Below are 25,529 nucleotides of genomic sequence, written 5' to 3'. Positions count from 1 at the left end.
TGGACTGAGCGAAAAGCCATGAAATGGGCTCATATATAAACTTGATTACTTTAATGCTTCTCCTGTAACGTTGCTGGGTTCAGCTCGGCCTCCCGCTGAAACAATAGTGGGGGCAGAAATATCAAGAATGATTCTTGTTGCTCGGCCGACCTCTGTGCAGACTGTAGCTGCAGTCACATGTCAGAGGCCATGTGACGGCCCACATCACAAGCCTATCAAAAGGCCATTGTATCAAGATCGGGTACTTTCATGCTACAGAACCCCACTCGATACTTGCCCCACTCGTCCGGGGGGGTCTCTGATTTTCTTTTAAAACATGTCTAGAATGTCAGGATGCCATTGATCGTAGTAACCTTTCACATGTTTCCACTAGATTCCCTTCCGCCCATCTTCTGCCACACGTAACGTGTTTTTTTATATATATATATATATATATATATATATATATATATATATATATATATATATATATATATATATATATATATATATATATATATATATATATATATAAAATCTCTCTCTGTATGCCCGCTTTAGGGAAAGACTCGGGCCTTCATATGAGGGAAGACATGCGTGGGCAGCTGAAGGAGGCCTCGTCAGTGACCTCAAAGGCCTTCTGTGCCTTCAGAAAGGAGCTGGACCCGGACCTCGAAGGACTCGGCCACAACAGTGAGATAATCGGAATAGACGACGCTTTGGAGGAAACTCAAGTGATGAGCCCAGCCATCACCATCATGAAACCGATCCTACGTTACCTGCAGCTGCTCTGTGAGAACCACAACTCAGGCCTGCAGGTACTGGGCCCACCGTCTTGTGATTGAGAGTAAGAACCTGAACCTGAAGTCCAACTACTGATTGTTTTCTTTTTCTTTTTTTTTGCTCTGAATCCAGAACTTTCTGCGCAACCAGAACAACAAGACAAACTACAATCTGGTGTGCGAGACTCTTCAGTTCTTGGACTGTATCTGTGGCAGCACCACCGGAGGACTGGGGCTGCTGGGCCTTTATATAAATGAGAGTAATGTGGACCTGGTTCGACAAACTCTGGAAACCATCACAGAGTACTGCCAGGGCCCCTGCCATGAAAACCAGGTAGGGGGGGAACGACTGATTGGATTGGAGCTAACTGTTGCTGCCGTTAACTAGTTAGCTCAGCTGTGCAGCTAGCGGTCCGGACCGGTCACTCAGACCGCCAAAGGAATGTTGTTGTTTTCACTGCTAGCCAAGAAGCTTTGGATCGGCAGGAAGAGGAGGTTTTAAATGCCAGGGACGAGTCTGACTCTGACTCTGACTCTGACTTTGAGTCTGACTCTGAGGATGACACCGACACGGCAGGTTGAAGAGGTTGAGAGGAGAAATGAGGCTAGCTGGCTACCATGCTAACTTCAGTGGATAACTCTGCTAAACAACACATAACGTTGGAACTTTTGAATATTTCAACTAAAATACTCACATATTGCACCTTTAACCGTATAATGAGAGTCTAGACACCCTGAAATTATGGTCATATATTGATAAAAAGCTTGTCCTGTGACTTCTCCTCGACTCAGAGCTGATACAATATATGGAAAATGTGACTAAATGGTGCAAAATCACCAAGAAGAGACTTTTGTCACAGTTGACGTATTGTGACATTCTTAGAAAGTGTTACAGTCAGGACTTTCCTTCTCAGAAAACCAAACCCATGAGCGTTAAACACTTATTAAGCATTTCAGTGCAGAAAGAGGTCATTTAAGCTGGCTTAGGAAATACAACCAGCTTATCTGGCTCACTCCGATGTTTCAGTTGTAGTTCGGAGGCATATTTACTGAACACTCCTCTGCTGTTTCTTTTATTGTTGTCTAACATGCTGTCACTCCAACCTTTACTTTTTTCCAGACGTGTATAGCCAAGCATGAGTCAAATGGCATTGACATTATTATAGCGCTGATTGTGAACTCCATCAACCCTCTGGGGAAGCATCGACTGGACCTGGTGCTGGAGCTCAAGGTGAGCAGCAGGTGCTCTGAAAGCCCTGAGAGGCCGCTCGCTATGACTCACAGCCATTTACACGCTACAAAAGAAATACTTACAATTTGCTATAAAGGAATAATCGCCTTTAGTGTTTGTGGCTGGGAACAGATAGCTGAAGGCAGTTTGACCAAAACTCGCAATGTTTTGATAAAAGCAATATGATGTGTTGTGTTTTATTTATTCGGAGAACGTGTTGCAGCTCATGTTGTTCTATGCGATGGCCTGTTTGTTGGCTTTGCATTATATCCAGCTGCTGTACTGACAAATAGTTCGACCCCAAAGATGCATCCGTCAAGTCATTAATTCCTGAATAACTGTAGGTGTTAGTCGACGCGGTAATGTCGAATCTTACCGTCGAGGCCTTGTGTTGCAGAACAACGCCTCCAAGCTCCTACTGGCCATCATGGAGAGCCGCCATGACAGCGAGAATGCAGAGAAGATTCTCTACAAGATGAGACCCACCGAGCTGGTAAGTGTGTGTCAGCATGCACAAACACACACGCACACACACTCGATGGCTGCACCGAATGTTTCTTGAATTCAAAGCTTCTGTTGAGGTTTTTCACTCTCAAAAAAAAAAACAAAAATAAAAAAATCTTCCAACAAAACCCTCCATTTGAATAAAGAGATTCACTGGATCAAATGGAGCGCTGAGCTGCTTTGTACGAAAACATGTGCGTAATTTAGAATAATAGTGTTCAAGATGAAATAGTTTTGGTTTTTTTTTGTTATTGTGGTTATGTAAACGTTATCTATGGCGCTGTCAGATTGCTGCTAGACTGTCCTGTGAACATGAGTGTGTGTGTCCTCTTTGTGTGCAGCAAGTGGGGAAGCGTTGACTGCAGGTAAAATGTTGTTTTGAAAGGCTAAACTGCCAAAAAAAGAAAAGAAAAAATGGACTGAGTGTTATGGTGGATTAACAAAACAAGCTGCTAATTTTGAAATGATTACTTTTCTCAATAAATTGGGACTTTTTTGTGCAGCAGTCCTGTGCAGCCGCCACCTGGATCTATTTCTGCAAATATTCAAATATTAATGACATGCAACAAAAGCCTGTGCAGCGTTTAAATGTCAGTGTTACAAAATCATTCAGTATGAGCTCTAATACACACAGACACACATAGACACAAGTGCTACAGTGTAAGTAGAAGTAACTTTTAATCACTTTTTTGTGCATTAGGTGGATGTAATGAAGGAAGCCTACGCCCAGGGTCTGGAGAGTGAGGAGGATGAGGACAACGTTGGGGACCAGATCAAGCCCCGAGACGTCGGACACAACATTTACATCCTGGCCCACCAGGTAATGAAAATGCCTCAGCTTGTTTTTGTCTGTGACGGAGGAATTACTGTATTTCCTCTCTCTCTGTCTGTCCGACCTTCTGCCCACATCCGGGCCATGCACTGCAGCGGCTGATGTGTCTGTGTGTTTGTGCACATCCATGCTGTTACTTCAGTGCGTCCTCTGTGTTGAATGCTAAAAAAGACTTCTCCTCTTCGAGCAGATCGCTCAGACATTCTTCTAAAATTAGCTTTCAGGATGTGGCACGGGTCGAGCAGACGTAGGTGTTCAGTGAAGCCGGCGGTAGTCGCTGTATTACTAAAACAAGCGTGACTCGCCTGGTCCAGGGTGTGAGCAGAAAAGAAATGCGATGGGTTTGTTGTTGATGAAGGTTCTCAGTCATCCGGGTCGTGGTGATTAAATCCATCGACGTCAAACTGGAGCGACCGTCTTTGAACCGAGGAGGCGGCCTACGACATTATTTGTCACCCACCTACAACGCAGCGCTGCGTTCTCTCCCCAGACAGCTCGACAACCGTTCACACCTGGGCTCACCTACCCTCAGCAAACCCACACGAAGGCCTGTTTGATCAACGACCCACAAGTGGCCTTAACGACTCTGTAAGGACACTCCCACGCAGGGTCTGCGACTCCCCTCCAGTTAGTCAGAACTGAAGAAGCCTCTCGGATGAGAGGTGAAACGTCTTCAAGAAACTGAAACACGATCAGTCGCCTGCGATACAACAGCTAGAAAAATGGGTGTGTGTTGGGTGTGCAGTCGTATTGAGCGTGTGTGTGTGTGTCTGCATTTCTCTACAGTTGATGTCAGTTAGAGAGGTCAGACCGAGTCTAGCGGGTTTTCACTTCTGCCTCTTTAGAGTGTCAAAGTGTCAAACGGGGTATTTTTGTCTGACCAACAGACAAGTTTCATCATGACGAGGAGGTTTTTTTGACTCTGTGTGTGTGTGTGTGTGTGTGTGTGTGTATGTATGTGTGTGTGTTGTGTCACTGTCTTTCACAGTTGAACACACACACACACACACACGTCCACCGATGACACTCTAACTTAGACACAAGCTCATCATCAATCTGATTAAAAGATATTATCTGGTCCGCGCTCCTCTCCCCATGACAGCTGATGTTCAGTGACGGATAAAAAAAAGAATAGATCACGAGTGAGTAAACCAGCAGGAGCGATCGACAGTATGTCATAAAAATACAGAAGTAAACCTCCGCACGTATGTTTTTACTGGCAGCCACGGGATTCATAGAAAGAGATCAGCAAAAACTTCTGTATGTGTTACTCATATTCAGTAGAAATAAGGGAATCGGAAAACAGGAAGAGCCATCTCTGTTTTTACTGTTTTAATTTCCTCCTACACCAGCGTGGCACATATAGACAAAATAAGACAGACGATGATCAGTTGCACAAAAGAGAAATAAATATGCGGCCTGAATTCTCAACGTAACTAGATAATCATACGCTAAGTGTCAGTATAAATTGAAAGAAGGAAAGGAAAACAAAAAGAATAAATGTTGTAGCTAAAGACCAATGCTTTGCCGAGCTGTTTGGTCAGTTTCAGGAGTTGGTAGAGACCAAAATGGAGCCAAAAGCGAGTTGAAATTGGACTTAGATTTCACCAGATGAATACAAATGTTCTTCCACAGCTGAATCTAGTCCTCGCTGCGATGAAGGTCAAGAAGAAGAAGAAGAAGGTCGAGCACATTACACCAGCGCTTAAATCACTGCCCTGGTTTCCTGTGTGTAAAAGACTAGACTTTAAATTTTACTACTGACCTAGAAAGCAGCAAATTGTCTCGGGCCGAAGTACAGACCTGTCAGCTCATCTGGTTTCGTTCCTGAACACTCAAGGTCTTTTTCATTTGCTATCGTTTTTAACATCTTATTTTAATGAATTTTTATGTCTCTGTAAAGCACTTTGGACTGCCTTGTGTCTGAACGGTGCTCTGGAAATAAACTTGCCTCGTCTTGCCGGATCTGTAAATGAGTAACCGTTTGCTATCAAGTCAGATTTTAAGCTATCGACGTCTCCTGATCGCTAAATGTGTCCCTCTTTTGTCTCTCTTCTCATTGTCATGTCAGGGTGCATTTTCTTGTTTTTAGCTTCATGAAGTTGTCTAATGTGTCCGTGTTTAACGCAGTGTGACGGAGGATGAACGTGTTGTCTTTCAATGTGCGAATCAAAAGCCAGATCAGACGAAAACGTCCTCTTCAGTTGAATCATATCACCTGTATTATTAATATTAAAAGTCTTTTGGATTGCTGATCTTTTTTCCTTGAAGTCCAATCTCAGTTCCCTCTTTGAGTGACGTGTGAGTTAATTAAAACGAGTTGTGTTTCTGGATCCTAGCTGGCGCGACACAATAAGATCCTGCAGCAGAGCTTGAGGCCCGGGTCGGGGTCAGGCGTGGACCCCGACCACGAGAAGGACGACGCGCTGCATTACTATGCCAACCACACGGCTCAGATAGAGGTACGCCTCATCATTACTCCATCCGTTTCCCCTCGCAGTCTGTGCGTTTTTACTTACACACATTATCAATAAATCCGCCGTGAGGATTTACTCGATCTCTTGTTTACCAGATTGTGCGTCACGACCGCACCATGGAGCAGATTGTGTTTCCGGTGCCCAACATCTGTGAGTATCTCACCGAGGAGTCCAAGGTGCGCGTGTTCACCACCACCGAGCGAGACGACCAGGGCAGCAAGGTTAACGACTTCTTCCAGCAGTTTGACAACCTCTACAATGAGATGCGGTGGCAGAAGAAGATCCGCAGTGAGTCTTTAAATTCTGAATCCAGCTCTCGCTTAGAATAAATAAATAAATAAATAAAAATAATGATGGTGGTAGCAGACGCAGGCAGCGGGATGGGAAATCATGATTATCACCCAGAGTGTCTGGTTATTGTTATTCCAGAATAAATTGAGCGGCCTGCAGTGACACTTGCGTGTTTGTGTGCCGAGGTTTTGTGTGGTTTTGTACTTTTGTACATTTCCTGTTGTGTTTGTGCAGAAAATAAGGCTCTGTTCTGGTTCTCACGCCACATCTCTCTGTGGGGGAGCATCTCCTTCTACCTGGCCTGCCTGGTCAACATCGCCGTGGCCGTGTTTTACCCCTTTGGTGACGACGGAGATGAGGGTAAGAATTTTAGATTATTCTTTTTTTCTTTTGTGCTGCAACAAATGATCAGTTTTGGGTTGTTTTTTTGTTTTTGTTTTTTTTATTTCAAGGTTGGTGACAGGACGTGAGGATTTGTTCATCCAGTTATAGCAAACAACAACAACGACATTCTTGACATTAACCTGAGGAAGGTTGGGGTTAGCCGTGTAGAAATGACCACGCCTGATGTGCGTCTCGTCCCCGCGCTCCACTCAGTTTGCCTCTAAAAACGACGGAACAGGTCCTAAAAAAGAGGAAATTCGCTTCTTAATTTCACTCAACTTGCACGACTTGACTTTATTTCTCCTGACTCACTTTCTCGTCCTCTTGCCGTGTCTCAGCAGACCGTAGTCTTTCATCATTTCATCCTTCCTCTTCTTCTTCTTCTTCTTCTTTCTGAAGGTCTCTCTGGCAGTCTCACACTTTTTTTGCATTTGAAAAGCCGTTTTAGTTTAACATTCTTGTTTGCATTCTGTGAATCTGTGGTGTAGGGTCATACGGGGCGGAGGCGTTTCTCCATACCCCCGATAATCTCCCTTATTTTCACAGCCTCATGTTGGCAGGTTAGAGCTGGGGTCGGCTTGAAAGGGGTCTCTAAGATAAAGGCATCATCCTAAATGTTCGAATAAACTTAAAGAAGTCACAGATGAAAATATAAAACCACCTCGTTATAATTAACCAACGCTCTTTCTCTTTAATTGTGTTCAACTGTGTTAAACTTTTAAAAGTGTAAACATGATTGTTCAACCAGAAGAAGGTTGAGGTTTTGAGCCGTATTTTTAACACCCTGAGCTTCGACACGTCACGACCTGCCCTGTACTTGCACTTTATCACACTTTGAACGCAGCCGCCCGCCGTCATACACGACCATCGTGCTCCCACACAGGTGTTTTTGTCACTTCTTCGCCTCATTACACTTCAGGACAGTGTTTGCTTGTTCCAAATGTGCCTCATCGCGCTCTAGTTGCACCTGTTGAAGTGAATTTTTAATCTTCTTTATTGGTACGTTGGGATTGCTGATCACCCAGATTCAGTGAAAAATACCTGTCTGTGTTCGTACAACTCTCTACAACTGTCCCACTTCATCTCTTTGTGTTTACCTGCGATGTCGCGAGATTGCTTTTTGAGAGTATTGACAGCTGAATCAGTCACATATGAGGGTTTTTAAAGATCTTCTGCAGATGGGATGTTTTGTTGTTCTGTCATACTGCAATCAAACGCTTTTGATCCTCACAGAGAAGCGAAACCTACACAGCGTGTGCTTCTTTTACGATGCTGATAGGTCTTTTAAGTATTTCCTGAAAGCCTCTTTCATCAATAAATAATCGGTGCAGTTTTTCCTCAAGAATCGAGGGCTTCACTTCAGTGCGACCTGAAGAAGTTGACGGTCCAGTGTTTGACATTTTAAAGTGTTGCCTCCGACTGTGTTGTGCTAAGTTAAGCTCTTAGCTCAGGTGAATAATTCATTAGGGAAATGCCACAACGTTTTACAACTCTGATGTTGTGGCACCTTGATTGATGCTTTACTCTCTCCCGTCCAGGCACCTTGTCCCCGTTCTGGAATATCTCCCTGTGGGTGGCGTTGGGGTTGTTCACCGCGCTGCTTCCTGTCCTACCGAAGCCTTGGGGCATCCTCTTCTTCCTGGTCTCGCTCATTCTTCGCGCCATCTACACCATGGGCCTCGGTCCGGCTCTGTTGTTGCTGGGCACCATCAATGTAAGCGATGGAAGTTTAGACCCAGTGTTGTCTCTTCGTGCCTCCACAGACGTCAAAACTTCTTCTTCTTCTTTAATTTTCTTCCCCTTCAGCTCTTCAACAAGTTAATCTTCCTCGTGAGTTTCGTGGGCAACCAGGGGACGTTTACTCGAGGCTACAAAGCGGTCGTAATGGACATGCTCTTTATTTACCACCTGGGCTACGCCATCATCTGCGTCCTCGGCCTGTTTGTGCACGAGTTCTTCTACAGCTTCTTGGTAAGAAATCTCTCGCACATTTCACCTCCGTTGCGCCACGGCTGATGACTCACCGATGTCGATCTTCCTCTCCACAGTTGTTCGACCTGGTGATCCGAGAGGAGACGCTGCTCAACGTGATAAAGAGCGTGACGAGGAACGGCCGCTCTATCATTCTGACGGCTGTGCTGGCCATCTTCCTCGTCTACTTCTTCTCCATCATCGGCTTCCTCTTCCTCAAGGACGACTTCCGCATGGAGGTGGACCGTCTTCCTGCACCAGGTCAGAACTTCAGTGTAGCTTCACTCCCATCCTGGCAACATAAACGTCTGTTGTTCATGATCTGTCCTGGCGCTCTAAGATGCTGGTTGAATCAAGGAACACACAGTAAAAAAGAAGGACGGATCACAACGTCACCAAATCTTTCCCTGGTGCCGAGCCGTGGTCACAGCTATTTTGACAGAAACACTCTAAAACCCAACATGTCTACATCGTGTGACTTCTGATGAAGAAAATGCAGCTAGAAAATGAAGGAACACACTTAAGAGACAAAGTTAATGACTGACTTCGTTTTCCAAATGATTGTCAGGGCAGATAATTGCGTGACCAAACGATAGGTCCCACTAAATAAGTCAGATGAGACACTGCGAGCAGAAAATCCGGCAGTCCGGCACCAAAGTGAGATTCAGTGACGTAAATACTTTGTTGGTTTGAGTCGCAAATGTTCACATCCGTCACGTTTCACGCTCTGTTTGGTTCGGCTGAAAGGATCGTGCAGCGCTTTCTTATGAAATTGTTAGAAGCAAAATAACTCTTTAAAATCTTCAATTTTCGGACATTTCCATCCAAACACCTGCCTCAAAATGCTCAACAAGAAAGAGTTTGTACTGGTTGTACTGCAAGGACCTTTTTAACTGGTTATGAAACAGTCTCAGTTAATACTGATGCCTCTCAAACGAGACAATCAGTAAGAAGATTGGCTGTTTCTACAGTTTCTATAGTTACTCCTGTAACATCGGGTCGTATGGCGACTAATCTGGGTCGGATAAATCATCAAATTACAGCTCGAGGATGGATTAACATGAAGCTGCTCCCCAGTCTGTTCTATGGTTGTGACACTAAGATGAGGTTGACTTTTTTCACTTGTGTCCAGAATCAGAAAAAAATAAACTGAAGGTTCGGTTTAAAACGTGTCCTGAGCCTGACCTCTCACAGACGCCTGTGTGTTGTCTGCATGTTCTGTTTCTGCTTTAAACGTGCCAATAACCTGGAGATTGTACGTCCTAAAAGTTAATGAGTTTCCAAATGAAAGATAACCGCGGCTTGTTTCTCTACTTACAGACTTGTATAGATTATAGACAAGAACCTCTGAGCTGTGAGGACAGTCATCGAAAGGATTCCTTGTTTCAGAATGAATCTGTTCCACAACTTGGTTTTCCAGGATGAGTTGATCAAATACAGAATCTTAATGTCTTTTGAATGAGAATTTCCCAATAAAAACTCTGGCTCTGTCCACGTGTAAACAACCTCTACACAAAGAGCTGCAGAGTACGTACAGTATCCTGTATATACGTACCCAGACTCATATTTTGAAAACACTGTGCGGTGCGTGGGAGTGCTAATGAGCACCGCCACAGTGCTCCCATGGTCAGGAAGACAACCTGCTAGCACATGTGCACCTGTTGCATAACCTGGTGGCCGCGCCATCCTGTGTTTTGCTGAATAGAGCGCGGCAGACGCAGCAGAGCGGTGGAGGGTTATGTAACCAGCTGGGCTCGCGCCTGTCTCTCCGTTCTCTGCGGGGTTGAGCTGAGGCACAACGCTGAGGAGCGCCCTGTCCACGCTGCCGCTGCCTCGGGGCTGCGACCCCGGCGCCCCCGCCCGTCCCCTCCACTCTTCCTCTTCTTCCTCTCGTCTCGGCCCGACCCTCCGTCCTCCACCCTGTGACGGATGAAGGCCCTTTTAGCGACACTCTGACCCAGGTGTACAGGTCTCCCTCTGCCTGTCTGCCCCATCTGATCACAGTCAAGTACAGCTCCTCTGCTGCTCAGGGCTTCGCCGATGTGCAAATGATTAGTTCAGGTTTTTTCAGCAACACTTCACCACCCACCCAGCAGCTGCTGCTGCCCGGGTTTACATAATGTCTGACTGTAGCTGATTCCACCAGCGCTGATGAGAATTAGCGGGAAGGTGTTTTCATAGCGAGAATACCATTTAACCATCGTCTTTCATTTGTAAATCCTCAGTGCTTTTATCATTAATCAATTTCCCATTTTCTTTGTTCTCTGTTTTTTTTTTTTTTTTTCCTGCAGAAAAAGGAAAAAGTGATTTGTTGAGTAACAAAGAACTTCCTGACTCGTGTATGAAAGCGAGCTGCCCTGTTTCACTCTCTAAATCTGTTCCCGGTAAGTGTTATGATTAAATTAAATTAGATAAAATATGTTTCATGTATTTTTTTTTTCTTTCATCCCGCTCTTTACTGAAAGTCACCGTTGAGTTGACAAGTTGTTAGATTTTGTGGCTTGACCGAGGGATGTGTGGCGCGTTATGTGACCTTTCCCCGCAGTAGTCAGTTCCTGAAAGGTTATGCACACACAATCATACACTGTTTCTAACACACACACACACACACACACACACACACACACACACACGCCCTTACTCTCTCAGAGAGGCGTGCACACAAAGAAACTTGATGAGGCGGAGGGGGTGACTCACGCTCCTGTTTGTTCTCCTGCGTCTCCGCGGATCACCTGCACCGCGGGGCCACGCACGTGATCTCGTCCACATCCTTCACCTCCTCACTGTCCGCAGCAGCTGTGCATGCCACCTCCTATTTACAGTATGCACACAGTTTTCATTCGTGACATGAATAATAGATTTATTTCCTTTTTATATATAGTTTGCAGAGCTGTAATTCTCTTCATTTCTTTCTCATTTCGACATGATTAAGGGAAGCGAGGGAGTTGAAGGCATCACTTGATAGTTATTCAGGACATTATTGACTGCAGACGTGTTTTGTTATCAGTAACATGAACTTGAATGTTCTTGAAACCTGTGACACACTCTTAGCTCAGGGTTGATACGAGCATTAATGGTCTGACAAATGAAAAACTAAGTTGTGAGCATTATTGAAATCTAATCGATCCTTAAATAATCACATGAGGGGAACAAAAAGGAGATGCAACATCAGAAGTGTTGCATTTTTGTTTTGTTTTTTTTTTTACCAGTTGTACATTTGCTGTAACACAAACGTGGAGATGCTGCACATTTTCTCTTGTTTTTATGAATTTCTTTTCAAACCCTCTGAACCCGTGGTGGTTTCTGGGCATTTTCTTTTTCTTTTTCTTTTTGCTCCGGTCACATTTTTTCAAATTCAATGTAATATTTATGCAGTTTATTTTTTTTCCCTCCATATACAGTAAGTCCTGCACCTCCATGGGAGCAGCACTGTAAAGAAGTAGGGACAAGTGGAAAGTGTGCTTTGTGCAGTTCAGCACAGTTATCGTGCAATAAATCATTTAAAAAAAAAAGAGGAAAACACGAGTTTTCGAACATTTCCAACATGCCTGAAAGTGAGACCAATATTGGAAAAATGTTGTTTAATGTAATTTGATTAATTTAATGCAGCATGCAGTCAGTGCAAATGTTGTAATTTTGGTGACATTTTAAACGAGACGTGTAGAATAAAATTTGACAGAAACAGTCACTGCATCTGTTTCCACTGTTCCCTTCTGTGATATATGATGTAGTCTGGCATGCTGCAGTTTTCAGAGGGTTAAATAATGTTTTATTCTATAACTTCGTCACTCTCTGTCCTCTTCCGCCTATTCTCACGTGTCTTCCTCTGTGTTACAGAAGAAGATGACGGGATAGAGCGGGTGTGCGACACTCTGCTCATGTGTATAATCACAGTGCTGAACCAGGGGCTACGTAACGGAGGAGGTGTGGGAGACATTCTCAGGAGACCGTCCAAAGAGGTTCGATAACGAGCACGAGCAAAATTAATTTGCTTCGTATTCTGTTTGCGATGAAATATGTATGAATGTGCTGCTTCAATTAAATTCATTAATTTCTTCCACGTTTCACCTGTAAACGAACCATCCAGGAGCCGCTGTTTGCAGCCCGAGTGGTTTACGACCTTCTGTTCTTCTTCGTCGTCATCATCATCGTTCTGAACCTCATCTTCGGTGTCATCATCGACACATTCGCCGACCTGAGGAGCGAGAAGCAGAGGAAGGAGGAGATCCTGAAGACGACCTGTTTCATCTGCGGTGTGTGTGCCCACGTGCAAAAGACAGTAAAAATTACCACAACGGTTCATTCAGACGAAGAAATGTCAAATAAATCTGATGTCTTGCAGGGTTGGAGAGAGACAAGTTCGATAACAAGACGGTGTCCTTTGAGGAGCACATCAAATCGGAGCACAGCATGTGGCACTACCTTTACTTCCTGGTTCTGGTGAGGGTGAAGGATCCGACAGAGTACACGGGCCCCGAGAGCTACGTGGCCCAGATGATTGCGGTCAGTTGCTTCCTCCTCCTCATTAATAGTCGCGCAGTACCTTTTCGTAACACGGTCTGATGCTTATTTGTTGTTCGCAAGGTCGACGACAAAGTAATGATTTGAAGAAGAGCAGGGAAGAATTTTAAACTGCACTGCGCTATTTTTGAAGATGGCACCAAGTACATAAACACAGCCAACCTCAGAGATTTTATTTATTATTCCAGCTACATGAGGAAAAAAAACAAATCTATGCATTCTGCTCCCCTAATTCGTATTTTGCTGGCGAGCGGTACCAATCAGCATACAGATGTCTCGGTGTTGGAGTCTCAAAGTTGTGCAGCCTTCCTCACTTTGCAGACCTGCACAGTGTGCTAGACGAGCGTGAGCCTCTACAGCAGACGAGCGATCGAAAAAAATGAGACTGAGCCCGGAGGCCTGTGCCAAGCATCCCAATTTACCTCCCTCCTCCTCCTCCTCCTCCTCCTCCTCCTCCTCACCCCTCGCTGCTGGAGAGAGATGGGTCTCTGTGCTCAGGTTGTCTTCACTATGCCGAGCTGCTAAACCTGCTGGGACACAGTGTGGTTAAATAGTAATTAAACGCAGTCCGGCTCTATTATCATCAATGCACCAACTTGCTGCGCTGACACACAGACAAGAAGTTGAAGGATGTAAGGGCGACTAAAGGTGTTCGCCGTCAGGTTAATGGATTCAAATGAAGCCTCGGAGCACAATGGCACATTTCGTGATTAACACTTGGCCATGATGGGCATAAAAATGGTTGCATTATAATGAACGATTTGCATAACAAACTGGTGACAGACACCAAATTAATATGCATCAGCAGGTCCTCCAGCAGGTCGGCTCTGTGATGCCGGGCCAAAGTGTCGCTGTGTGATGAGGTAGTGATGAGTCAGGAATTTATATCGACACCTCCACACGCACGAAGCGTTAAGAGACTTGGTTTCCATTTTGTCGCCTCATGCAGCAACACACTAGATGTTCTGTAACGACTCGCCTGGTTGGAAAAGCCGATTGCCGATCTCAATAACAGTGAATTTTTCCCGTCTAAATCAGGAACAGTTTAAGTGAGTCATTGTTTATTAAGGGAACAGTCAGCTCCATCAAGACTGTGTGGGTGTCATCCGATCAGATTTGATTGACGGCGGTCACAGAAGCAAACAGCCCCACAGCTGTAATCAAGTGTCGGCAAATTCTGATTGGTGCACGGACGCATGTGTCACCGTTTTATAACCGAGCACGGAGAAAAAATTTAAATATAGAAAACGCTCATGTGACATAACTTCAGCAGAAAACTTTGTGTTCATCTGTCACCCTGCAGCCCATAACGAGACGCTGAGCAAATCTGTTTTCATGATTAAAGTTAGAGAAGCCGGTTCTGTTATCGGATGGTAGAGCGAGCAGTTCTGACACGACTTCCAGCTGCGTGCAAAGTTCATAAAGAAGGGAAATAAAGAGTCAAAACTCCAACCAAACTTGTAGTAATAGAACTGAAGTGTATTGACTTGTGGCCTTCATCAAAATCAAGATGCAACTCTTTACAAAGTTCATTTAAAAATGATGAGTTTGGAAGAAAAACAAGCATGTAGTTTCTGAAAAGGAATTCAAACTCATAAAGGTAATATTTACAATGGTGATAAAGTAATAAAAGAAATTCAGAAATATTCCCCTGAACACTCGATAAAGCTGGAAAGGTGGCGACTATGAAGGGTCCTGCAGATACAAACAGAAAGGTAAAGTAAAGAAACAGTTCATTTGTTCTGTGTATTCAGTAATGAAAACATTGATTATCTTTATGAAACGCGCGCTGCAGTAAATGTTGTTCAACTAATGACTAAAAGTCAGGAGATCTCGATGGCTTCAGTCCTGATCTTTCAGACTTGTTATTTTATTTGAGATCACGGTTACATTTCAAACAGCCGCACATGCAACAGAAATAACTTCGGCTTTCTTGACCTGTCTCCTGTTACTCAGCTAACTTCACTGACGTCCCATCACATAAAATAAATCCTGCACACTGACAAGAACGAGAGGAGGAGGCCTATCAGATGCATCTTGTGTGCAAGTGTAATACTAGATTGCTGGATTCCCCCTTTAAGCAGGACCTAAACTTGCTCCCACACAGTGAGTGGATGTGAATGGGAGCGTTTATGTTCAATGACAGGACCTGCAATGGAAAAACAGCTGAATGAGAAAGTAGAGGAGTGATGTAGAGTGTTGTAGATCTCTGCTGGAGCCTGCTCCGACTTTCTGTTCCACACCGCAGCTAAGAGTAGGTTTGGAGTTGATGTTTAGGGTAGGGATAAGTGTGTGTGTGTGTGTGTGTGTGTGTGTGTGTGTGTGTGTGTGTGTGTGTGTGTGTGTGTGTTTGACGGGCCAGGTAGGAGGTGGAGGTGGGACGCAGCGGTGGCAGCAGGGCTCGGCTTGTCAATTATTCTTTCTCCTCCGTTGCTGCACTACAGTTTTTGGGGTGAGACCTCAAACATGAAGCTGCTGCACTATTTAAAAAAAAAAAAGAAAAAAAAAAAACTCTTCCCTCCCCTCGCCTCGTTGGAAAAGAGCTGAAACCTGATGACCTCAACACACACGCACACACACACACACACACACTGTCTCTCGTAATGATTGCATCTGGTTGGACAGGACAGACTGATGCGGTGCCAAGCGGAGAGAGGGATCGTGTTACATCGACTGTTCTCCTGGCGTGTTGTGCGTGTGTGAATCAGTGTGCGGGTGTTTGTGTGTAAAATTATGACAGCGACTACAGGCCTTGCAGGTACTGCAGCAGCCACAGCGCTGTTACATAACCCATCTCAAGTGGCCTGCTAATAGCTCAGCCCTGCCTGGCACGTGCTCTCCTGTCCCTTCCTCCCTCTCTCTCACTCTCTCTCTCTCTCTCTCACCCACACACACACACACACACACACACTCATGCACACACAAAGTCACGTCATGAACCCTTCATTTACTTTACAACACACGTGTGACACGTTGTCTGTAAAACACACACAGCAGCAGAAGTGTGTGAGCAGAAGGCGAGTCTGCACTTTTCGTGTCAAGTGAGGAGAGAGGTCAGAACTGGCTCTTTGTCATGGAGGAGGACCGAGGTTCTAGAAACTGCTCAGCTGATCAACGTGTGTGTGTGTGTGTGTGTGTGTGTGTGTGTGTGTGTGTGTGTGTGTTTGGGTGTGGAAAGTGATACCATCTGCAGACTCATCTGGTTCACTCTCTGTGCTCTGTGTGGCTGCGTCTCCTGTCATGCTTCTGTTCTGTTTCTTTGCGATCGCTGTTTACAAGCAGAACAACAGCCAGAAATTATCGCACGTATTTTTAGCTCAAATTTCCGACTGCATAAAAGATAAATAATATATATTACTTTCAATGCAATGAAGTGATGTGTATGTGATTTTTTTGGTTATAAGATTTTTTTTTCTTGAGGTATGGATGGAATATGGAAACGATGTGCATACCTCCGCCGAGGCCCGACAGTCTCCTTTTGTATTCACTCAACAAAACCAGCCACCTAAATGTGAATCTAAGAATTCCTGGGATCCCTGTATGAGGATCTACAGCCAAAAGTTAATGAGGTCTGTTCTGGACCGAGAACCATCATCCATCCAGGTTTTTTGGAAATGTGTCAGCAAACCAACAAACAAAACATCCCAAGTATTAGTAAAGTAATTTTTTGCCACTGGAGGTCTCTCAATCGAAACAATGAAAATAAAGTCGTATTTTGATGATGTTGTGAAATACCGTGGGATAATGTTTAGTTTGTTAGTTGTTATCTTGGCTGTCAAACAACCACCAGGTCACGTGAGGTAAGTTTCATTCGTGTCACGTCCTGTTAGGTTTGCCAACTTCCTTCCTCGTTCTGACGTACAGACGCCGGGTGTTTTCCCAGAAATCTTCAGCAACAGGCGATCAAATCCCCAATTACATATTTCTTTGGGTTCAAACATTGTTGGAAACATTTGGGATAATGTAAGTACACAACTTAAGAAAATATCTGAGTCGTTTTTTGAACATTTTAACATGATATTAATCCAAGAAGGTATTCACACATCTGACTAACTGAAATACAGGCGAGTTTAAAAGTGTCACTTCAGACATTAAGTGCAGGATCTTCTTTTTCCAAAACATCTTGATGCAGAAATGTTTGATATTTTATCTTTAAGTCTTCAAACGGAATCACAACCGTCTGTAAGAACTAATCACAGCCCAGCGTCGTTTCTTTAAAGTTTCTAGATTTTTCTGACCAACCGCGTTTTAAAATAAGAGAATGGATTCAAGCGAGTGAATCATCACATGTTGAGCCTCGTTTCTGACCCAGAAACTTTCCCCCAGGGAGTCAGAACGTTTGGGAGGAGCTGGTTGCATTTCCAGACCAGGGTCTAGATTATTTTACCCCCTAAAAAAAGAAGGTAAAGAACTTTTGTGGCGGGGCCTTCAGCGCTAAACATTTCTGATTGTGGAGAATTTTTCAGCTTTTAATTCGTCCTTGGTTGGTCATCTAAGAAATACCTGGAGTACCGTTCATTCATTCCTTATTTCACAGATTTGACTGAGTTGAGAGCGTTTCGACAAGTTTCTTTTACCAGATCTAGAGGAATGAAGTAGTTGTGTAACAGTGTCGATGTGTCATACGGTCATTGTAGAGGATCACAAGGTTGGACTTGCTCTCATTTCAAGAACTCAAAACAGAATGACGTCTGAATATTACACATGTAGGGACATTTTCAGGGCGTAGCAGAAGTAGTCAACAAAAATAGCAACCGCAAATATCTCAGCATGGCGAAAATCAAATTATGTACAAGTGCTGTACGTGGTGACGGCAGCGGGGCGAGAGCACATGAATATCTGTAAGTTCGTGCTCACTGAGGTGTTTAAATGGATCAGTGAAGCAGCACTAAAGCCTCGACTCATCCAGACAGTGGACCACTGTGCCAGACATGAGCGGGACATTTCAGATTCTGTACGTTCATTGTTGAGCTTCCTCATTAATGTAGAGGCGATACTTCATCCGTCATGAGTGACTGTATGTATTCAGCCAGAAGAACGTAAGGTCTCTTTATATAATCTCTGAGGTTATTTAATCCATCAGTTACGGATGACTTGATAAGATAAGTATCGGATTCAGTGATGTTGAAGCTTTGTCTTTGAGCTCACAGAACGTCGACTGTGTTTTTCGGAGCTGCGTGAAAGGAAACGATTCTTTTTTTAAATTTCTGTCGGGCCGTTGACACCCGAGGCCCAAATTAGCAAGGTTTTACAGAAAAAGTCTTATAGAATGATTCGATTCATGCTGTGTAGCTAACAGTCATACTAAAACCGTCCAACTGCCCAGGGATGGAAAAAAAAGTCGTCAAGAGTAAAAAGAGTAGTCAAAGTGTTGAAAACGAGCAAAACTAGAGACCATCCTGAGGTGAGATCACACCAACACGCTGACGTCCTGACTGCTCAGGTCATTACTCGTAAGGTGAAAACATTACCAGCTGTGCTGCTGCAGCTAATAAAGGTGCATTTTGGAAGTAGGGCACAAACTTTATTCGTATTTAACCATCCATCCAGGTTTCTTTGGAAATCTGTTCAGTAGCTTTTGTGTCAGCCAACCAACAAACAAAAAATGTAAAGTGTTAGTAAAGTAATTTTCGCTGCTAGGGGGTCTCTCAATCGAAACAATGAAAATAAATTTGTATTTTGATGATGTTGTGAAATAGCGTGGCATAATTCTAGTTTGTTTGTTGTTGTCTTTGCTGTAAAACAACGTCCAGGTCACGTGAGGAAAGTTTCATTCATGTCTCGTCCTGTTAGGTTTGCCAACTTCCTTCCTCATTCTGACGTACAGACGCCGGATGTTTTCCCAGAATTCTTTAGCAACAGGCGATCAAATCCCCGTTACAGTGAAGATAATTACATATTTCTTTGGGTCCAATCATTGTTGGAAACATTTGGGATAACATAAGTACACAACTTAACAAAATGTTTAAGTGTCACTGCAGAGTTTAAGTACGGGATCTTCTTTTTCCAAGACATCTTAATGCAGAAATGTTTGATATTTTACCTTTAAGTCTTCAAACAGCTGTTTACGGTGCCTTTCTACTCTTATGGATGTCATAAATGATTGAATATGGCGTACGTGTTGTACATTTTAAAGCCAGTCCAAATATTCCAGATTTTTACTGACTTGCATTTTGGAAACAAGTAGGAGGATGTCGGCACGGGTCATCAATGTGATAATTATCTGAATTTCTGGACTTTAACTTTAGTTTATGTGCGTGAATTTCACAGACAAAGTGAATTTGAGATTTGGATGATGCCTGGGTCCTGGGCAGTGATGTCGCACTCAGCAAAAAAGTGTGAGAAACTCATTAATTAAGGAAGCAACAACAAATAGCCCACACACACACACACACACACACACACACACACCCCACGCTCGCTCTCCACCCTCAGGCTCTCCACATGTCCTCCTCTCTGTCCTCGGCGTCTCACACTCTGATCGGCTCCTCTCTCCCTGTAGTCTATTCTTATATAAGAGTAGGTGGGAGAATACCTCACTCCCTCCTACTGGACTTCATGTGGTGCCAGTCAAATCCCACTCTCAGCACCTTTTTAAGTCATTTTTATCAGAAGAACTGGCAGAGGAATATTACATAAGATCAGCTGATGGCAGTCTGCCTCTGCGAGCGCCATCTCACTTTCAAGAGCATGCGTGTTGTAAAACACACACACACACACACACACACACTCTCTCTCTCTCGCTCGGCCGTCTGCTGTGTACATATATCCATGCAGATGCACGCCGACAGTACTCACACCCACACATGTACAAACACAGACGCACTTAAGTCCATTACATAATGCTATAGGTTTGTTTTGCTCGCTTTTTTTTTTTTTTTTTTGTAGACGATGCAGATAGTTTGCTCTGTCCACTGTGCCGTTGGTGGAAGATCAGATAATAAAATAAAATCTCTTTGTTTTTATACGAGGACACACACACACACACACACACACACACACGGATGATAATACTACACTCCCCGTTGAGTTCTCGGTAGACGACAGTGACTCATCCTCACATCAACAGTGTGTTTCAGGAGTGGGTGAGAATTGAAATGCCAGTTGCTGTTCATTTAGTGTATAATTGCTATCTGCAGTATCCTAGAGGCGGTGGCGCTGCTTAAAATTTTTAACACTGTCGAGCGCATTAAAAAAAAAAAAAAAAAAAATACAGAGAGAGCAGCTTCCATGCCGATGGAATGATTAATATTAAACCTCCACGCCGCTCTCCAGTCACTAATACCCCCTCTGTTTACTCTCCTCCTGCAGAGACGCTCCCTCTGTGTCTATGCAGATCCTCCTCGCCCTTGTCTCTGCCATCGCACTCTCTCGCTGACCTGCTGAATCAGCGCTATTTGGGCCTTGTGTTCCCTCCACCCTTCTCATCACTCTCTCTCTCTCTCTCTCTTTCCTCCTCCACCTCCCAGGAGAAGAACTTGGAGTGGTTCCCCCGTATGAGAGCCATGTCTCTGGTGAGCAGCGAGGGAGACAACGAGCAGAACGAGATGCGCTCTCTGCAGGAGAAGCTGGACAGCACCGTCACTCTGGTGTCTCAGCTGTCCAGCCAGCTGTCGGAGCTCAAGGAGCAGGTAGAGTTCAACCTCAACCTCAACCTTTTTTTTTTTTCTTTTTTTCCCCCATGCTGCGGTGGGGAAAAGCACCGCGGTCGTCTGAGCTGAATGGATGATGAAGCATCTGAAGCAAAATCTGTCTGTTTTTTGATCGTATAAATAAGGGCTGTGTGATGTGGCCTTAGAATAATGTTGTTAGGCTTCATTGTGGTCCGTGAGCAAATCATATATCACCATATTTACAACCAAATAGCTCGATATCAATATTAAGACAACACTGATCACAAAATGATCATCTGTATTGTGAATATAAAGATTAAGTGGGTAAAGGCAGAAACAAGAAGAACAGTTTGTTAAGTTCAGGAAGTGACATCACTTAGCTGTAACGCAGCCTTTAAAACCAGAAGAAGACGACACCTGTGACACATCACTATATAAAAATAGTGAGGATGACATATAGTCTCATGCAGTGACAGAGTTAAAGGGATATTCCGGCGTAAATTTAAACAACACAGCTCACCACACTCCTGCAGCAGCTAGCTCGTTGTGGGGAAGCCCTGACGAGTCGATTACTGAGTTCAGTAGAGTTCTGCAGCTCAAGCATGAAAATGTATGATTGTTACTCCGTTGAAATGCGATCAAAGTTCATATGTGTCTTGCCTACCAGTTTATAACAGTTATTATAGAGAGCTGACAGGGAAAAGAACAGAACTGAGCATTTCTAACAGCACTCTGTAATCGACTCATCAGGCTTCCCCACAGCGAGCACACTGCTGCAGGAGAGTGGTGAGCTGTGTTCTCTTTTCAGTAGAAATCCAGCTAAGCTAGCGGAGGTTTGATGCCTCGAACTATGTGCTGGAACCCTATTTGTACTGTTGCTGAAGTTTGGTGCTGTCCTAAACATTATTTGTGGCTTTTTGATGGTGGTTTCTTGCTGGAGGCATAGACTGCTGTGTATTGTTATCACACGATCATTTCTGAGGTTGCTAAAACTACGTAAGCTAGCGGTCAGAAAACTTGATCTCTTCGGGGGGATCTTACTCGGTGTCACGGTTATTGTTAGACCATGGATTAAACTTATGCCGGAATATCCCTTTAACTGAGTACATGTACTCAAGTACTGTACAGTTTCGAGGCACTGAGGCATTTTTTGCAACTTCATGCTTCCACTTTGCTAAATTTTGGAGACAGTTCTCGAAGTTTTTACTCACCACATTCATCTGTAAAGTGTAGTTGCGAGGTACTCTTTTGATTACGCGCTGCATCAGAGCCAAATCAGTGGAGGCTGATAATCAATCTACCCATATTGTGTATGTATGTGTATGATATTTATTCACTTTATTTGACTTTTACTCAGGTGATATGTGTATGGGAGACTTTCACTTTAGGAATAGTAATATTTTAACACAATTACTTTACTTTTACTCAAGTGATAATATCCACATATTTCCCAGCCCTAATTTAAACCACAGTCACATCTTGTTTATATTCGTGCTGTTCAGCCAGCTGCAGCACACGGACCATAAACCTCCTCGTGCTTCTTGACCTCGAGTCTACTTTCATCTAAGAAACACCCGACGGGCACGAGGTCGGTGTCATGGCTCTCCTTTAGCCATAGTGTGATAGAGGCTGTCACACCCTCGATGCTCCTGAACGCAGCACGACAGGTGACTATCACGTCAGCGATCAACGCGACTGCGAGCCGCCAGTGAGCGAGCCTCTGGCTGTTTGGATGACTAGCTCTGCTGCTGCAGTGTGACTGATCACTCTCATCACCTGCCTCCCCTGCATGTGATTCCAGTCACAGGCTTGTCCTTGTTCCTCTTCTTGCAGATGTGTGAAAAAAAAAAAAGAAAACAGCTCCTACTTTGGGAGGAAACGCTCCAGTAAACAAAACAACATCGACCTTGGTAAACAGTTAAGTCTGTAACATCCCTCATGTAACCCCTCAGTCACAGGAAGTGTGTCGAGGTGCCCTTCAACGCAGACGCCTTGCCTCTGAATGTAGTTTGGATCAGCTGCAGGACATTTATCATTCCGATCTAGGTAATGGTGTCACTCCGACGTTTGGATGCACCTAAATTTCAGTGCGAGCCGCAAGAGGTGAGTGTGTTTATGCAGGTCAAACCACAGATCTGCAGTCACGAGGAGAGGCCTGCTTCTGACTTCCTGCAGCTCACTCCCTCATTACAACCTCTGCTGACCTCAGCACTTTACACCGTCACAGCTGAGATTGTGTGTGCGTGTGTGTGCGTGCTGTTGCTTGTGGGTTCTGCAGAGCGTGCATCGTTTCCTCTAACTTACACACCTGGCTTATGGTTAATAGAACGAGTGGCCTTCATTCATGACGTCTGCGCCAAACAGCCGCAGCTTTAATGCGTCGGTTGTAAGAAAGCAGACGTTTGTGATTCATGAAACTTCCAGCCCACGCTTATAAAACATCCAGCATGCAGGATGCAGTTCTGCTCAACACATGACCGTGTCCTCTGATGAAGTTTCCAAGGGGCATTTCTTCTAGTTTCCAGTCATAACAGCGGTTGAAGAAAAAAAACAAAACGGTTTGACGTCTCAAATGTCGAAGCGGAAACTTCAGGCTGCTGCTCACAAAGTAAATGTTCAAAAATGTGAGACGTCCGCAACTAATCCGGATCCATTTCTTGAAGTAATGGACCAAAGATTCCAAATACATTTACTTAGAAGTAAGAGGTTTAGAGCGCCGTTTTAGCTGCTCTCCATGTTCAGATAGATAAACACTCCTCTCTGGAATGTGATAATTATGCACAAACGAAGTGGGAACATTGTGTTTCGCATAATGAAGTGCCCACTAGAACAATAATGCTACATGCTAAACTAAAAGCCACTCGAGGTTGATGTATTTTTTTTTTTTTTGCTCCATCACAGATGACAGAACAGAGGAAGAACAAGCAGAGGCTCGGGTTCCTGGGTCCTCCTCAGCCCAACCATCACATCGCGGCCCACTGAAGGAGGAGGCGGGGCTCAAGGCTCCGACGGGACGCAGTGACGAGCCACGCGACTGCAGGCTCACAGTAAAAAAAACAAAAAACAAAAACGCAGACACATACTCAAGCCTTAAGAACAATACATGCATTCAGAGTGCACTTACAATCACTGATGTCAAAAAGAACGCGAGACGCCTGCACCTCATTTTTGACGCGGCGCCTTTTTCTAAGACACAGTCACAGCCTGATGGGATACAAACCGTGCCTTATGCGCTCGCTCGGCCACGAGCAGCAGAGGAGGGGAACTCGTCTCTGTGAATGATCTCCCAGGCGCGACACACATCCAGCAGTGTAGTGTAAGCGTGCCAGACAGAGATCGAGGGGGAATGTAGAGGTTAATGGTTAAGTGCCGTCGGGTCTGCGGACGGCCTTCGTTTTCCTCGACTGTCTGAGCGCTGACGTGTCGGAGAGAGAGCGGGCCGACTGGACGCACAGAGGTCAGTGATCGGCAGAGAAGTTGGCCTCCAGGGAAAGAGCGTCAAGTATTCTCCCCTCTTTTTAGATTAATGATGATATTTATGAGAGAAATTTGCGGTTCATAACTGGAGTATTACTTTTTTTTGGAAAGGGAATCGCGCTGCCTTCCTCATTAACTTTTATGAACAGTACATTGCGATTGCTGAAAGTGCACTTTTATTTTTTTAAAAAAGGGTAACAATTTAAGCCTGTAACTGAAAAAAAACAACATTGCTTAGTCTGGGGGTTTTGTTTTTGCATGCTTTGTGTTTAAGAATGCATTCACTGCACCATTTCAGTTGCCTTTTTACAGATTTCTTTGAGCATATAAATAACAGAAATGTGAATAAAAAAATAATGATTTATGAGCAGAACTTACTTGAAATTTCTCTTTAAGTCTAAATCTTATATTGGTACATAAAGTACATCAGTAGTACTGACCGAAAGATGGTGAGCGTACAGTTCTTTGTTCTACTACGTGTCGTTACATGTTCTACTGTTTCTTAGAGTTTCATATTTTGATGTAACTCCTCCTCACTCATCTCTCCCGGACTGCAACCGATTGTTCACCCTGAACTTTCGTCTTTTAAAAAAACTTGCACAAACTAACAGCAGATTACGAGTTGCACGCGCTCGACGGCGACTGTTCTTTGACACTTTCTGTTAAAACGAAGTTTGTGGAGGAATTGTGTGTTTAGGTTTTTTTTTTATGTGGTCGTCTGTTGTAATAAAATTCATAACAAAGACTCCTCGGCTCTGTGCTTTCTAGGAGAGTTTGCCTCCGTCCTCGTTGCTGTTGGGGATGAACGAACACTCCCCCACACTCACCCTGACCCCCTCTGCACCCACCCTCCCACACACGCAGTGTTTACTCACACTTGTACTCGTCCGTGAAGGGAGCACAGGACCTATGAAAAGACGGGGTCATATTTCAGCTCACGCAGCAGGAGTAGTCATCTAATATTAAAAGCAAAGTTAACAGATACCCCATACACGCTGACACTATATTGTTGTTTGGAAGATCTTGACATTTAGTTGCAGCTGCCCGGTAGCTTATATATGCACAGAGACTGTAGCGGACTCTGGAATCTAACTTTTTGTTCTTACATCCGTCGTCTTCACGAGCCTGATACTCTTTTTAAAGTGAAACTCTTGCAACTTTTTTTGTGAATGTATATGAGTCAAATCTTCATGTAAAAGCATAATAACGACAAAAGAGATTTACCGTGTTTTCGTTTTTGGCTCAAACTCATTTTCAAGGGAGTGCATGAGGCACTTCTATGCTAGCATCAAAATCGCTATTTTAAAGCACGAAGAAGGCTCCACACAACAGGAAACTTGGCTCGTGGTGTCACCAGGGTCTCTATACGTGAACACGAGCATTGAGATCATTGTTTGTGTGCACAGAGTTTAGTAAAAAGAAGGTTTTTGAACAGCTCACGCAGTAGCTTCTTCCTCTAACCGTCGC

At 44.2% G+C, this 25,529-nt stretch overlaps 1 protein-coding gene across 5 annotated transcripts in view; it reads left to right on the top strand.

Moving 5' to 3' along the window:
• itpr2 (inositol 1,4,5-trisphosphate receptor, type 2) overlaps nucleotides 1-24,807 on the top strand; it is a 68,962-nt gene extending 44,155 nt beyond the window's left edge. For 3 of the 5 annotated variants that reach the window (XM_037106621.1, XM_037106623.1, XM_037106624.1), the window contains exons 41-57: nucleotides 541-797; nucleotides 895-1,095; nucleotides 1,882-1,992; nucleotides 2,390-2,485; nucleotides 3,197-3,316; nucleotides 5,668-5,790; nucleotides 5,901-6,093; nucleotides 6,331-6,456; nucleotides 8,019-8,194; nucleotides 8,287-8,451; nucleotides 8,529-8,712; nucleotides 10,743-10,835; nucleotides 12,289-12,410; nucleotides 12,539-12,704; nucleotides 12,794-12,954; nucleotides 20,442-20,603; nucleotides 23,487-24,807. In XM_037106621.1, coding sequence (XP_036962516.1) covers nucleotides 541-797; nucleotides 895-1,095; nucleotides 1,882-1,992; nucleotides 2,390-2,485; nucleotides 3,197-3,316; nucleotides 5,668-5,790; nucleotides 5,901-6,093; nucleotides 6,331-6,456; nucleotides 8,019-8,194; nucleotides 8,287-8,451; nucleotides 8,529-8,712; nucleotides 10,743-10,835; nucleotides 12,289-12,410; nucleotides 12,539-12,704; nucleotides 12,794-12,954; nucleotides 20,442-20,603; nucleotides 23,487-23,567 — 2,537 coding nt within the window. In that variant the 3' untranslated portion in view covers nucleotides 23,568-24,807. Of the gene's footprint in view, nucleotides 1-540; nucleotides 798-894; nucleotides 1,096-1,881; nucleotides 1,993-2,389; nucleotides 2,486-3,196; nucleotides 3,317-5,667; nucleotides 5,791-5,900; nucleotides 6,094-6,330; nucleotides 6,457-6,548; nucleotides 7,987-8,018; nucleotides 8,195-8,286; nucleotides 8,452-8,528; nucleotides 8,713-10,742; nucleotides 10,836-12,288; nucleotides 12,411-12,538; nucleotides 12,705-12,793; nucleotides 12,955-20,441; nucleotides 20,604-23,486 lie in introns of those variants that run through there. The other 2 variants (XM_037106622.1, XM_037106625.1) reach the window with 2 other exon arrangements.
• Nucleotides 24,808-25,529: the final 722 nt, after the last annotated feature.

This window comes from Acanthopagrus latus, chromosome 8 (assembly GCF_904848185.1).
Source record: "Acanthopagrus latus isolate v.2019 chromosome 8, fAcaLat1.1, whole genome shotgun sequence".
Taxonomy (NCBI): Eukaryota; Metazoa; Chordata; class Actinopteri; order Spariformes; family Sparidae; genus Acanthopagrus; species Acanthopagrus latus.
The sequence above is the reverse complement of the archived record's forward strand: the minus strand, read 5'-3'. Positions and strand labels throughout refer to the sequence as shown.